Source organism: Aquarana catesbeiana, linkage group LG01 (genome assembly GCF_042186555.1).
Source record: "Aquarana catesbeiana isolate 2022-GZ linkage group LG01, ASM4218655v1, whole genome shotgun sequence".
Taxonomy (NCBI): Eukaryota; Metazoa; Chordata; class Amphibia; order Anura; family Ranidae; genus Aquarana; species Aquarana catesbeiana.
The window spans coordinates 127,962,948-127,978,266 of NC_133324.1; the positions used below are offsets into that span (position 1 = coordinate 127,962,948).

At 41.4% G+C, this 15,319-nt stretch overlaps 1 protein-coding gene across 3 annotated transcripts in view; it reads left to right on the forward strand.

The window, feature by feature from the left end:
* MTX3 (metaxin 3) overlaps positions 1–15,319 on the forward strand; it is a 76,082-nt gene that overhangs the window by 36,243 nt on the left and 24,520 nt on the right. For all 3 annotated transcript variants that reach the window (XM_073623689.1, XM_073623696.1, XM_073623685.1), the window contains exons 4-6: positions 3,965–4,057; positions 6,245–6,427; positions 14,262–14,338. In XM_073623689.1, the coding sequence (XP_073479790.1) occupies positions 3,965–4,057; positions 6,245–6,427; positions 14,262–14,338 (353 nt within the window). The remainder of the gene's footprint in view (positions 1–3,964; positions 4,058–6,244; positions 6,428–14,261; positions 14,339–15,319) is intronic.

A 15,319-nucleotide genomic window follows, 5' to 3' on the forward strand; every position in this document is an offset into this window, starting at 1 on the left:
GAAAGCTAGTTACTGGTAAGTGTAACTGGTACTTTTTTGTGACTGTTTTATTAAATAAGACATGTATGAAATAAGTATTTTATATTTACCACTTGCAGACTGAACAATGTTTGCCTATTGCATTAGGGTGTGCACCGACACATGCGATCGCCTTTGCGAGGATGGGGACACTGACTTTTAAAAAAAATTTTTTTTAACGCTGTTGCTTTTATTTTTTAGCACTTTTATTGCTGTCGCAGGGAATGTAAACATCCTGACAGCAATACGCATGTGACAGGTCCTGTTTATGGAGAGCTCTGGGGTCTATAAGACCCCAAATCCCTCCTCTATACTTAAAAGCATTCAAAACACCAAGATCTTTATATTTTTAAAACCTGGCGTCGATGGTTTCCAAGTAAACCAGAAGTGATGTCATGTCATGGCTTCCGGTTTACTGTAATGAACAGCCGATCAAAGCCATTCCTGACTCTGCTTACCAGTCCAGGCAGCCGGCGGACACCCTCCGGTCTCTCGTGGGATGGGAGACAGAAGGGGCAGGAGAGAGATGGGAAAGTAGGAGATGGAGGGAAGGGAGGGTCAAACAGGTGGGGGAGGGGTAAGAGGGTTGGTGAGAGAAAGGGGGGTGTTCAGTATGTCTGTTACAATCGTGGTCCCTAGTCTCAGGTCTCGGGCATTACACAGTGCATCCGCTCAGAGGCACACTCCCCATCGCCACCCCCCCTCCCCCTTTCGGCAAGGGAGGTGATGCAGAGGATTTAGCACTGATGTTAAAACGCAATTAATTTCCTGAGGTTACACATTGGTTGATCCACTGGATGCCACTGGTGCAGGGGCTGATTAGGATGTGCCCAGGCACACCCAGCGCACCCCGTGCACAAGCCAATGAGGCTGAAGGTGATACGCAAAGCTTGTTCTCTGGTCCTGCTGTATACTGCTATGTTGTGAATAGCCTGTGAAATTTAATCTCCTGCTATTCAGATCTTTGCAAGTGTGAAAGCGTCAGAAGAGGAACTAACCCTCTCTCTCCATTAGTACATACATTGTCATAAGATTTCTAACTTAAAGCGGTTGTAACCCAAAAAAAAAAAAAAAAAAAAAATATCCTGTTCCTTTAAAGCACAATAAACAGCATAGTGCTTCTGTAGTGTCATTTGTCCCATTCTATGGTGTAAAATACCTGGTTGATCCTGCCTGTTCCTCTGTCCCCCTGTGTATGCTGACTATGGTAATCATGGCTGCTGATCCATGATACTGTGGTCAGTTTATGTCCCTCTGTCATCCCGCTGTGTTCAGCGTCCCCCCCCCCCCCCCACCTGTCAGTCTCTAGTGTGTGTGAAAGCCAATCTCCTCCCCGTCCCTCCCCTCTAATGCCACTATTCCGTGTGGCTAAGTCACTGAACACAATTACTGGTATCCCCTCTGTTATAGCAAGCTATACAGTGCAGTGTGTGTGATGTGGGTTTTTTTTCTTTAAATTAATGAAGCTAAATACTTTATTTCACAGCACTGCTGTGCAGTCACGTGACCTCCCGACTGATATCAGAGGGGAATTTCAACCCCTCCCGCTGTAGTCCTTAGATCTGGGAGGGAGAGCGGCGGGAAGTCACGTGACTGCACAGCGGTGCTGTGAAATAAGGTATTTAGCTTCATGATGTTAAAAAAACACACATTGCACTATATAGCTCGCTATAACAAAGGGGATTCCAGTAATTATCTTCAGTGACTTTACAACCACTTTAAGCAGAGGTAAACAAAGTAAGCAGACAGTGCTAGGCTTCGAAAGCCCAGTATGCTGTGCAATTACAGTGTTTTGTAAGCAAAATCATTGCTAAGAGACCACTAATATATTCCCCTTGTATCATTCCCTTTCTGGCTGGAAATAAAACATAGTTATCACTGCACTACTATGTGTATTGCATAAAATACTGGTAATCTAAACAAATCGATCAATAAGTGAAACACTGCTATGTGTTCCCACATCTACGGAACCAAAATAACCAAAATGCAGCGCTACCCTCCCAATTTTGTTTATGAATAATGGTGGAACACCCTTCTATTGTTTGTGCAAAATTATGTCATAATATGAAAATAATTAGTAGACGTGAAACAAAATCAATGCTTTACAATTCTTCCTGCTATTAAACCCACAGTGATTGATTTCCAGGTTAATGTGCAGAAAAACACTGCAAAAGGAATATGTGTATTCAAATACAAATATATGTGCTATAGTGAAATGATGGTGGGAACCCCTTAAATAGAGCTTGCACAATCAGATAAATATAGTGAATAATAATAATAAAAAATATATATGTATATTTATCATTTACAGTCCATATCGGCATTAATATACGTGTCCAGTCGTGTGTCCTCCTTGATGTACACTGACCCCAAAACCACCATCTGCCACCAATCTACTTATGTGCTTATCTTCCCTCAGACCTATCAACAGGTCTCAATACGCCTTGGCTAGACCGGCAAAATGTTCCTCCCATAGCCACCGCTAGACCTGAGCCTCATTCCTGAAGTAGTGACTGTTTGAGCCATGAGGTGACCTAAAGCACTCCATAAAAATTTTTTCTTTTCCCATGCAGTGGGGCTGTGCCCCCAATGTATGGGTTAACTGCTAGTTTTGTCTAGGGCAGCCATTTTCAGCCAGAGTGCCCAGGCACCCTGGGGTGCCTTGAGGTTTCTCCAGGGGTGTCTTGGCAAAATGCTTAAAAATTGCACAAAAATGTAATACAAACTAGCCTGTGGATGAAGCCTGCATTTTAGTTATGCAAAGCTACAAGTTTGCATTGTGCATCATTCCAACCTTCTAGCTGCCGGTGTCCTAAAAATCAATGGCATAATTAGTTGATAAGGAGGATCTCAGTCCCCTGCAAAGCATCCTTGTTTGACCCTCCCCTGCCCCTCTCCATCAGTTTTGGGGTCACATTAACTGAGTGATGGAGAAAAATGGAGGGAGAAGGCAAACACTGGAATACTAGTCAGTACCACTTTGCAAAAGTGTATTTGCTTTGGCAGAATACATCACTTCTAACATTGGGTGTCCTACTCGTGTGGATGTTGCTGCATTGTGTAAAGCTATTAGAATAGCTAGAGACAGTCTATGGCAGTGATGGTGAACCTTGGCACTCCAGATGTTTTGAAACTACATTTCCCATGATGCTCAACTACACTGCAGAGTGCAAGAGCATCATGGGAAATGTAGTTTCAAAACATCTGGGATGCCAAGGTTCTCCATCACTGGTCTATGGGCAGGTTATGACGCCAGGAACAGTGGGGGGGGCCCAGGAGTGGTGGGGAACGGTCTTGTGCTCAGAGAATCTGCAAATTAGGTAAGTATGCACTATATTGTCGAAAATATTGGGACACCTGCCTTCACATGCACTTTAATAGCATCCTTGTCTTAGTCCGTAGGGTTCAATATTGAGTTGGCCCACCCTTTGCAACTATAACAGCTTCAACTTTTCTGGGAAGTCTGTCCACAAGGTTTAGGAGTGTGTCTATGGGAATGTTTGACCATTCTTTCAGAAGCGCATTTGTGAGGTCAGGCACTGATGTGGATGAGAAGGCCTGGCTTGCAGTCTCCACTCGAATTCATCCCAAGGGTGTTCCTCCACCCCAAATTCGCTCATTGATGTCTTTATAGACCTTGCTTTGTACATTGGTCCAAATCATTTGGTGGAGGGGGGATTATGGTGTGGGGTTGTTTTTCAGAGGTTGGGCTTGGCCCCTTAGTTCCAGTGAAGGGAACTCTTAAGGCCTCGGCATACCATGAAATTTTGGACAATTTCATGCTTCCAACTTTGTGGGAACAGTTTGGGGATGGACCTTTCCTGTTTCAACATGACTGCACACCAGTGCACAGAGCAAGGTTCATAAAGACATGAAATTTTTTAAACCTATCAGCCAACGTCTGCATTTTATTGTGACTTAAATGCTATGTTCTTACTTTTGACAGAAATATAATGCTGATTATGTGTTATCAGCGAAAGAGGGGTCGGATACGCTGGCATACATCGCTCTGATTGAGGAGAAACTACTTCCTGCAATGGTGAGCATACTTGGTACTCTGCAAGTTAATTTTTTGAAATTCTTTGTCAGACAGGTCATGTCCATCCATGTGAAGATGACAGACATTAAGGCTTCAACAGATGATGTAAAAAAAATGTAGGCTTAAATACAATCAGAGATATAAAGAAACGCCATCTTATTTATCGCAAGACAAGCCTAGGATAAGCAATGCCTATTTAAACTAACAGGTCATGAGATGTCTTAAGTTTTGCAAATAACAATAAAATAGAATCAAAAGACAGAAAATCAGCATGTATACCAACACTTGTTTAGGAGGTTGAAAGATAGATTACAGAAAATTGGGAACGAACTGTAAAATAAGGGGTAAGAAATAGGTTCAAGAGGGGAAATGGGAGAGGCCCACACCTGGGCTTAAGCTTTTAACTGTGGTGGCAGTGGAAGGGGGTAAATCTGACAAGTCTGCTGTCGGATGGAGCCAGCTCTGCAGCCCCCGGATCGCTTCCTCCCACCCTGGTAAAAGTTCTCATCATGTATCCTGGGCTCCAGGTGCCTATCGGTGGGCCTGAGGTGAATATTGCGAGTGTCACGAGGTAGAGGGGAAGGAGGCTAGCGAGTATGTGATTTTTATATCTGTACATGAATGTTTGTTACGGATGTGTAGTCTGCATGATTGTAATAGATATTCACAGACCGATGTAAAAACTGTCCATGAATTTAGGCTAGGTTCACACTACTGCAGGTGGTTGCAGGAATCCCAGCTGTTGCACCCACAGCCAAAACGCACTGCTTTTTTCAGGTGTGGGACCGCTGGAAAATCTTATGGTGAAAAAAGCACCAATGAGATTTCTTGGGCCACTGCGGTTCAAAAATGGTGCAGGAACCTTTTTCCTCCATGAAACTCAGGCACAGTAGCCCTTAAAAAATGAATGGGCTGCGGGCCCTAGCAAATGTGGACCAAGACAATTCCTCTTCTTCCAATGTGGCCCAGGAATGTCAAAAGGTTAGACACCTCTGACATAGACTGTGCAGAGAGCAGAGCTGTGAGAGGGACCCAGCAGGCCCACCAGCTATAGACTGCCTGCGAGGGGTGCATACAGAACCAGTCTTCCTGCATCGGGAGAGAGAGTAGCAGTGATTGGTCCTTGTTACACAAAACTCCTGCAAAGGAGGCAAAGTTTAATGATGGATTAGTACACTGATCAAGAAGAAATACAAAAAGCACACGAAGATTCTAGTAAATATATACAGGAAAATTGTACACAGTAAGACCTGATGCCAAATTGGATTTTGGGCTTAGCTACACTTTAAGTCTAACCTTTTGCTTGCCCTCCATTGACAAAACACAAGTTTACTTTTTAATTATAGCCCTCATTTAAAACGAAACCTACTCTTAAAAGTATAGAGGCTGCAATACTGGCTTATCCCAACAATTCTAGCTGCCTGGCTGTCATGATGATCCACTTCTGTACTTTTTAAGTTACTGATGCAAAAAAAAATATTTATTCTGATTTTCTTTATCTGCATGCTGGTTAGAGGTCAGGGATTACTACAGTATTAAGCTTCTAAAAGCTCTTATTGGCATTTTTCTGCTCCTAGAAGCTAAATCGTGTTATCCTATTTGTCCATGCACACTACTTTAGGCTATTAGCATTTTTTGAGCTTCAGAGAAGAAAATATTTGTTTTTGGGAGCGTTTTTCCAGCAGAATAATGCTGAATGCTACTAAAATGCTCCTAACAGCTCTTTTTCTTCATGTACTGTAAAAACACTAATAATGCTAATGCGCCAAAAAGCCACTACAAGCCACCACATAAAAAGCTATCATCAGTATTTTTCATCCAGCGTTTTTTTTTTCTAGCATTTTTTGAGCTTCTATAAAATGCTAGTGTACATGGAGCCTTAAAGTCATAAAAAGCCAGGCAACTAACAAGAGAAGGTGGTCAGAATGACAGCATCTGTTTGACGATGGAGGTTTCTCTTAAAGGAAAGCACCTATAGACCTTTGTATGGCCAGGATATAGTTAAATCCTGGGGGGGGGGGGGTTGCTGACGGAACCCAAATACCTGGCACTTAAGCTGTCAGCAAATATGGATGGGGATTACTTTATGAATCATGTAATCTTGCCTACACTGATTTATAGCTGAATTAAGATTCCTTACTGGTTATTTAATTTTTTCTTTACGATTCTTCATCTGTATTTTCACAGCTGCACACGTTTTGGGTTGATGCTGAGAATTATTCCAGTTTAACAAGGCCCTGGTACTCATCACACACTCCTTTCCCTCTGAGATATTACCTGCCTGGGAAGATGTCCAGGGAGGCTTCAAATAGGATCCTGGTGACCAAGGGGCAGCCTCCGCTGTACAGTCTGAATGAAGTGGAAGCTCAGGTAGCAATGGAACCGATGTGTATATAAGATTAGCTTAAGGCAACAAATAACTGTAAATTCTGTCCAGGAGACATTGCTGATGTGCTAAAATAAGAGCATCCACTCAAAATTTCAAATACAAAACTTCACAAGACTAGTTCTACCTCTTCGTCAGTAGAACAAGAGAATGCCCTCTAATAGGAAGGGACTATTGTGGACACATCAGACAAAAGATCTCCAAATAAACAAATATAAAAACTATGAATTTTATTATACATCAAGATAAAAATATATAGTATTAATGGTTAAAGGAATGGCTTAGATACATATATGAGGTCAGCACAAGAGAAGCCTACCAAAGACTTTAGACATTAGGCTAAATGATGAGGCATCCAAAAATGTGTATAAGCCATTCCGTTAACCATTTAGACTAATATACATATTAAAATTTATAGTTTTTACATTTATTTTTGTGTCTTTGGAGTTCTTTTGTCTGATGTGCCTACAATTTCTTCCCATTGGAGGGTATTCTTTTGTTCTGCTTATACTGGGATGATGGCACTTTCACAGCTCTCTACCATATACATTTCTACCTCTACGTCAGTATTCATTCCAGAGGTCCAAAACAACACACAAATATGTCTCCTGCGCTGTGCGGTTGCCAATGAAACATGTTTGGTAGGCTTTGAGGAAGAGGAACTCTTTGAAAAGCGTCAGCCTATGCCATTGCGTGATAGCCCCAGGGGATGGGGACAGCTTCACATGGACTCTTGTGGAGCAATGATATGATATATGCTTTTATTCAAGTTTTCACTTGTAAGTATGATACCTATTTTTGTTAATCAATTAAAATTTTTACTGAGGATAATGTGCTAGGCCATAAGCCTTCTATTTTCTTTGTTTCATTCCAGGGATGTCAGATTTAAATAGCCCAGGTTCCTGCTCATCTCCAAAACATGAAATTGGATCATAGAGCTGGAGTCTGTCCACGATCCTTAAAGCGGAGTTCCACCCAAAAGTGGAACCTCCGCTTATTTGCTTCCTCGCCCTCCCCCTCCGGTGCCACATGTGGCACCTTTCGGGGGGAGGGGGGAATGGGTATCTGTTTTTGACAGGTGCACTTCCTCACTTCTGGGAGACAGCGCTGCGGCACTGTTCACTCGGAAGTTCGTCCCCCCTCCTCCTTCCTCTGCCACTGGCCAAGGTTAGAAAGCGCAGCACGCTTCGCACATGCGCAGTAGGGAACCGGCTGTGAAGCCAAAAGGCTTCACAGCCTGTTTCCCCTACGACGAATGGCAGCAGCAGCACCCAACAGCTAATCTGAAAATCGGCTGTGGTGCCGAAATCATGGGCTCCCTGGACAGGTAAATGTCCATATATTAAGAGTCAGCAGTTACAGTATTTGCTCCCCCCTCCGGTGAGTGCGCCCAATATCGCATCCACCGAGAGATTTCGGGTCATGGTGTACTTTTAAGCAATACAATTTTACACTATTTTAGATATACACATATATATGTGTTCTTTTATAAATGTGCATATTTTTATCATATGTGTATTCACAACATTTTTGTTATTATATATTTTGATATTTTTGTTATGCATATATACATATTTATATTTTTGGTTTAGTTTTTTATTAGTTTTTATTTCATTTATTTTTATTATTAGTTTTTTATTTTTTCTATACATTATTTGTGTAGATATAATCCATATGCACGCATGATCTATAGATTTACATTCAGATTGTGTCTCAATGTCCTTAAATCTAATATGTAACCACTGAGCAACGAGGGGTTAACGTCTGTTCCAAATTGTCCGGCCCCTCTGCTCGGTTAATTCCCCCACCTTTTCATAGTATTTAAACATCTTGGTTGCCTACTTTTTTGACTGTGACAAAGCGCATGCGCGCGAAACGCGTCGTCAAGGCAACCCAGCCACTCACAGGTCACCACGTCCCAAGAGGTTGTTCAACTATCATCACCCTCGGCAACCCTGACGGATAACCTACATAGCCAACCCAGCTCTGCACTCCAGCTTCCAGGTCTAATCACACACTTTTCAGCAGTGTTCAGCTGTCTGTGTGTCTGGTTTGTTTAGGAGAGACCTACGAGATCTTAGTCGCAGCACCGCGGCTCTCCTCCCCTCCCACGTTGGGACTCCAGCTGGTCTGACGTCACGGGCACACGTGGGGACAGAGAGTGTTCATCTCGCTGCTGGATGCTACCCCTCTCTCCTCCCCTAGCACGTCTGCCCACCTTGCAGTTACCGGTGAGCGGTTTCCATCTTCGGCCACAACATAGCAGGGGCATTGGCGGCCCCACCCCCGCCATGGAAGTTTTTCACCATTCTCAATGTTCTGTTCGTTCCTTGTTGCACAGCGGACTTTTGGTGACGCCGTAAGCCTTTTAATTTTACTTCCTTCTCATTCCTTTTTGCTTGCTTACAGGAGTGGTGTTTTATGGTTCATAGAAAATAAACTGTTTTCATATTCCATGTCCTGTTGCATGCTGTCTGCTTTTACAACCCATTTGAGCGCTGGACTATTTTGTTTTTCACAGTATTTGTAGCTACTGACTTTTCTTTCTTTTTTTTTTTTTTTTTTTTTTTTTTTTTCTTTCCCCAGGCAGAACACCGCTTTAAAAATGCTTTATTCACCAAAAATACATGTGGTCTAGAGCATCCCATAAAACACAGCAAGGTTCCAACGCATTCCAGCTGAAGCCTAATCATAGCTCCTTCAGCTTTGGCTGAAACGTGTCAGAACTTTGCTGTGTTTGTTGGGATGAGCTAGACTGCTTGTATTTTTAAAGAATAAAGCATTGTTAACATATTAACCACAAAACCAAAAATGTGGTACATTGCAGCTTACCAATCATTAGATGTGGTGGCTGCAGTCGTTTTCCCTCTGTTTTCACCTGATGATGATCTGGCCAGTAACACACATCTAGAGTCTAGAGTGCCTCCACTCTAGATGAAGGAGCACAGGGGGCACCTTTTGGACAGCAGCATTGTCATTCAGAGGAGTGTTAAATGTATAAAGCATATTTAAATACACTAACAAATTGAAGCCAAACTCCAGCTCACACTGCTGTTACAGTAACAGTTTTTGTTACCTTATGGGATAAAGGTTTTACATAATTAAAAGCTCATTGTAAGCACCCCTGTCAGTGGTAAATGGTTTGTCTCATCCCTGTAACTGATCTGCAACAGAGCTTTGTTCTATTGAAAAACAGACTTACTGGTTAGATCACCAGATTAAAATTAAAAGAAAGAAAGCCTAAAAAAAAACTACTGTAGCCATCACAACTAAGAATTGGTATGCTGTATTATAATAAATGTGCATTTTGGTTTAATACCTTTTTAACGATCGTGAATGCAATCCAGCTCTCTTTTCAGATTGTTTTAAACTTTCAATCTATTGAATCCAGATTCAGCTGACTTTTCATTCTGCTTTCAGGCAGGACTGTGGCCTCTTTCCACATAATTTTCTAGTTTCAACCTTTCTATCTGGTGGCTTTGCTTAGAATGAAGAAATGTGGTGCACAGGTGCACAGAATGAGGCAAAGCAAGCACTAGCACACTCGATGATGGCTATACCTTGTATAATCCATAGGACTATCTGTAGGGGATGGACCATGACTGCCTGTATGCTGACTTCTAGGTGGAGTAAAGCTGGGTGTCATTGAGGCAGCAGACAGATGTCGGGACAAAATTGTAGTTTCCTTTTTTTTTCTTGCTACCATTTGTATGTACACTTCCTATTCACATTCATCCAAACTTTCCTAAAAAGTGAACAGTATTTATATAACAGTGAACAACATTTCTGCTTTCTACACAGTTCTGACCACTCTGTTCTGTACCTCAATTGAGGCAGTAATGTTAAAAAAAAAAAAAATCCATACAGTCCTAGCCTTGGTGCTCTTGTCCCATTTTAGTAGGCAGATAACATCATCTAATAAGACTCTTTTTGTGTTAAAAGATTCTATTCATGTAGCCCTTTTTAGGGCCCCTAGTTCCTACCTGTGTGGCTAAACCTTTAATGGAAGGGGATGCTAGGTATTCAGGTTGCTGGGCCATCAGACATGCAGAGGGTAAAAGGCCCTGTATAGGTCACCCTTCCTGAAAGTTACTGCTATAGGAGGGTACTTTCTGTTTGGAGACTTGGTCTACCAGAGTCTTTGATGCAAAGGTTTTTTTTTTAATTCCAGCTCAACGGGTAGAGACCAGAAACCAGCCTAGCAGTGACTTGGGGCAGCCGGTGTGGGGTTGTCATTTTTGGTCTTTCTCATCACTGGTCTCAAACCTTTGGGTTATGGTGGTTATTTAATATGGGTAAATCCTGGACCTAGGAAAAAAACTCATGGATTTGTGGGGACTCCAATTTTGAGTCCAGGCCTTTAGAACACTGCAATTTTGCTAATTTAGCTGTACACAATTTTAAAATGCATCTAGAAAAGAGTGGGATGAAGACAGTTTTTCCACTCCTTTTGAGGCATATAATAACAATTAATTAACAATATTAAATAACAATATTCTTGTTATTACCACTGAGACGTGATCTTCCACCATCCAATCAGAAAGATCTCCATATCGCTTCAAAGCTATAAATAAACACTTCTATCTGAAAACATGGAATGCCTTCAGTTACTTTTAATATAAGAAGGAAAATCTTGTTGGACACACTAATATTCCTAACATATTCATCGTCCTTCAAGGTGGGTTGTATAAAAGTCTAAATTGCAATTATTTCCATATTGTTTTACACTGACGTTTTATTAAAACTTTTGTCTGTGTCAGTTATGTAGCTCTGTATAGAATATAAAAGCAGCACACCCATTCAGCTTCAATATTTTCATGTCAGTCTTTCCCTGTGCAGATTAATGGCACACTTAGTTACTCCTACTAGCTTAGACCTCATCCAGGCTTACACTCTTGCCTATCCATACCTCTCAGAGGTTCTCTTGCAAGACCTTCATGAAATGGAAGGTGACTGCAAGCCTGGATAACCTCAAATATTTGTAAAAATAGATTGCCGACCCAGTATACTTTTGACTATGACAGACATATTCCTGAGGTCAGCCAGGCTAGCAGGCACCTCTCCTCTGTTCGTGATCTTGGGAGAGGAGAGCTTAAAGTGGATGTAAACCCAATATCATCCTTTCTAAACTACTGCCATAGGGGTTATCTATAAGGATATTCATGCCTCTTGCATGTTTCCTTACCTGTCAAATGTCTCCCCTCTGTCTGTTATGAGACCTGAAAAACTGCATATTCTGTGGGTGGGTCTGTTGTCTGGAGCTCGGTGGGTGGAGTCGTGATGTCAGTAGACTCCCCGCCCACCTCTACACCCCCCTTGTCAATATTCATTGTCTCCTGTGTATTTGTTACACTGAACTTCTGCTATGATCTCTAACATCCAGTGAAAAGACAGGAAAGTAACCACAGGACTTCAGCATGCCAAATCATGGTGAGGTGTGGAACAGCCAATCCTTGCAGAGCTGCTGAAGAAAGGAGTGGGGGAGGGAATTAAAAAATAATGCCTGTGTCTTAGGCTGTCACTCGCAGCAAGGGGGAGTATTTGACAAAGTTTTTCTTAGTTTGTCAAGATTTATCTCACTGAACAATAAAAGAGGATTGCTCAGAGATGGATTAACTCTGTTTGGCAAGACTGGGCTCAAATGATAGGAAATCTTATACTCTACAGTATAATATTAAAAAAAAAAAAAATTTTCAGGTTTACATCCACTTTAACCGGTTCCCGACTGGCGCACGCCGATGTACGTCAGCAGAATGGCACGGCTGGGCAAATGGGTGTACCTGTACGTCCATTTGAATTCCCCACCGTGCCATTGCGTGCGCTCCGCTGGCGGCGCGCGCTGGCCGGGAGCTCCGTGGGCCGGGTCGCGGGTCCCGCGGACTCTATCGCCGCGGGGATACCCGCGATCGCCTCACAGAGAGGACGAACGGGGAGATGCCGTTGTAAACAGCATCTCCCCTTTCTGCCTAGTGACAAGTGTCACTCGATCTCTGCTCCCTGTCATTGGAGCAGAGATCAGTGACGTCACACACAGAACCCATCCCCCTACAGTTAGTAATCACTACCTAGGACACACTTAACCCCTCCCTGCCCCCTAGTGGTTAACCCCTTCACTGCCAGTGTCATTTACACAGTAATCAGTGCATTTTTAATCGCACTGATCGCTGTATAAATGACAATGGTCCCAAAAATGTGTCAGAAATGTCCGACATGTCCGCTATAACGTCGCAGTCACAATAAAAATCGCTGATTGCCGCCATTACTAATAATAAAAAAATTATTAATAAAAATGCCATAAAACTATCCCCTATTTAGTAAACGCTATAACGTTTGCGCAAACCAATTAATAAACTCTTGTGGTTTTTTTTTTTTTTTTTTTTTTACCAAAAATGTAGAAGAATACGATCGGCCTAAACTGAGGAAAAAAAATTTTTTTATATATTTTTGGGGGATATTTTTTTTATAGCAAAATGTAAAAAATAATGCGTTTTTTCCAAAATTGTCGCTCTTATTTTGTTTATAGCGCAAAAAATAAAAATCGCAGAGGTGATCAAATACCACCAAAAGAAAGCTCTATTTGTGGGAAAAAAAGGACGTCAATTTTGTTTGGGAGCCACGGCGCACGACCGCGCAATTGTCTGTTAAATCGACGCAGTGCCGAATCGCAAAAAACGCTCTGGTCAGGAAGGGGGTAAAAACTTCCGGGGCTGAAGTGGTTAAAGCTGTGGGAAGATGGAGCTGTATTGGTATCCAATCTGGTGGTAAAGCCAAAAAGGCTTGCAGGGCCAAGAAATTCAGTTTTGGTCTTTGTTTATGTGATTTTCTGCACCTCCTTGGAGGTAACTTTTGGCCTTTTGGTTACTTCTCCAATACCATTCCTTCATTATCACTAACTGCCTTCTCTAGGTCTCAAACTCTAACCTTTTATTTTAATTATTACTTTAATTTTCATATTTAGATGTTAAGTTTGTAATATATTTTGTAACCCATCCCTGATTGGCGCCTTTTCAGAATCTCTAACATAGGTTCTTCCATAAACAGGTTTCTAGATCATTGTGATGTTTTAAGTGCACACAAATATAGACTCCTTTTAATTAAATATGTGGACTTAAGAGATATATTAGTTGTTGCAGAATTTAAGCTTAAGGTGGTTGTTAAGCCACTCTAACCTGTATACACCATCAGCACTGCCTCCTATTGTAGTATCCCTCTGTGTTATTTATAAAAATAAATGCTGTAAACTGACCACGGTGTCAGGCTCAGCAGCCATGATACACTGTGATCAGTTTACAGAGGGGTGGGGAGAAACTGGCTGGATCAGTCAGGTTTTTTAGGTGTTACAGGGGGCCAAATGACACAGGAAAAGCACTGTGTCATATAACATGCTTTAAATGAGCAGGATCCATTTTTTTTTTTTGGTTAACAAACGCTTTAAGTGTACCCAAAGTAAGTTGATGAATACGTTTTAAAATTAGGATTTTTTTCACTTTGACAGTAGATTCTCTTTTATGTAGATTAGTGTTATAAAACCCAGTTAAATCATTTTTAATTCTTGATGGTAATATTACAAAATATGGAAAAGTCCAAGAGAGGTTAGTACTTGCATAAAGAGCTGTATATCCAGTTAATGTCATAATGTGACCAACTGATGGTCTGAGTTTTCAATGTTTCCTTCATTTTTTTTTTTTTTTATTTTTTTTTTGTGACTGGGCTTCCTGGAAGAACGCGCAAAAACAAAATGTCCTCAAAAAAGATATTACCATTTTTTCAGTAGTCATATCTAGGGATTTTCTGCTCATAATGTTTTCTGTTTTATAGGTTTATAAAGATGCCAAGGAATGTCTAAATCTCCTCTCCAACAGACTGGGAGCATCACACTACTTTTTTGGAGAAATGTAAGTTACAGAAAGAACACCGAGAACCCTCAAGTTGTAGCTGTTGGCTTCAGAGTAAAACATTGTTCATTATTGCTTAGATGTCAGATTGATTTGGATAAAAATACTGATCACAAATTGGGTAACTTGTGTGTCAAAACTGGAACGCGGCTTACTCTGGTTTACTCATTGTGGCTTTGTTCATTATGTGTTTGCAAATAGAGTACTAGTTGCATTATATGGGCACCCTACATATGCATATAAGGCAAAATAAAGAAAAATCATACTCGGTAAACCTCTTGCAATACATTCACATTTCTTATGTTTTATTGCTTGAAAAGCTCTACAAGCACAGAAAAATATCTATCGATCTGCCAGAAATCGGTTCACTATTTGTAAAGCCGGCATTAGATGATTCGATTTTCTTTCCTGCAACCCATGGAAATTGCTTGATTCCCCCATCAACATAGTCAGAGGAATCCCTCCCACGGAGCTATTGTGTTCTCCCGGCGGGGGGAGCCACCCAGCTGGGATAACACACAGTAATTATTGGTAGTGGCTATAGCCGCTGGCAGTAATCACATGGAAAAATCCGACAGGCTGTTTGTACCTAAGTTGATCGCTCAACTTTGGTATAATCAGCCTGACCATATTTGGTTTGAGTCCCTGCTGAACTGGCCGAGTTTCGAACAGTCTATGGCTGGCTTAAGCTGACCACACACACTGAATGGTATGGACTGAATAGTGTTATCTTTTTGCTAAACTACTCAAACCCTTCCACTAGCCTATCATTCACAAAATAAGGACTGATTGTTTTGTAATTCCAAGATAAGAACTGGAAGGGCTAATTATGCCCCTTGAGATAATACAAGAATTGTGTACAGGACAGTTCTGAATTTTTTTACAACAGGTATTATTTGCACTTATTAAACAGATACAACAAAATGCTTTTTAGTGGTATATTAAGCAGATCAGGGAGCAAAAAAGAAAAGTTAGTTGTTG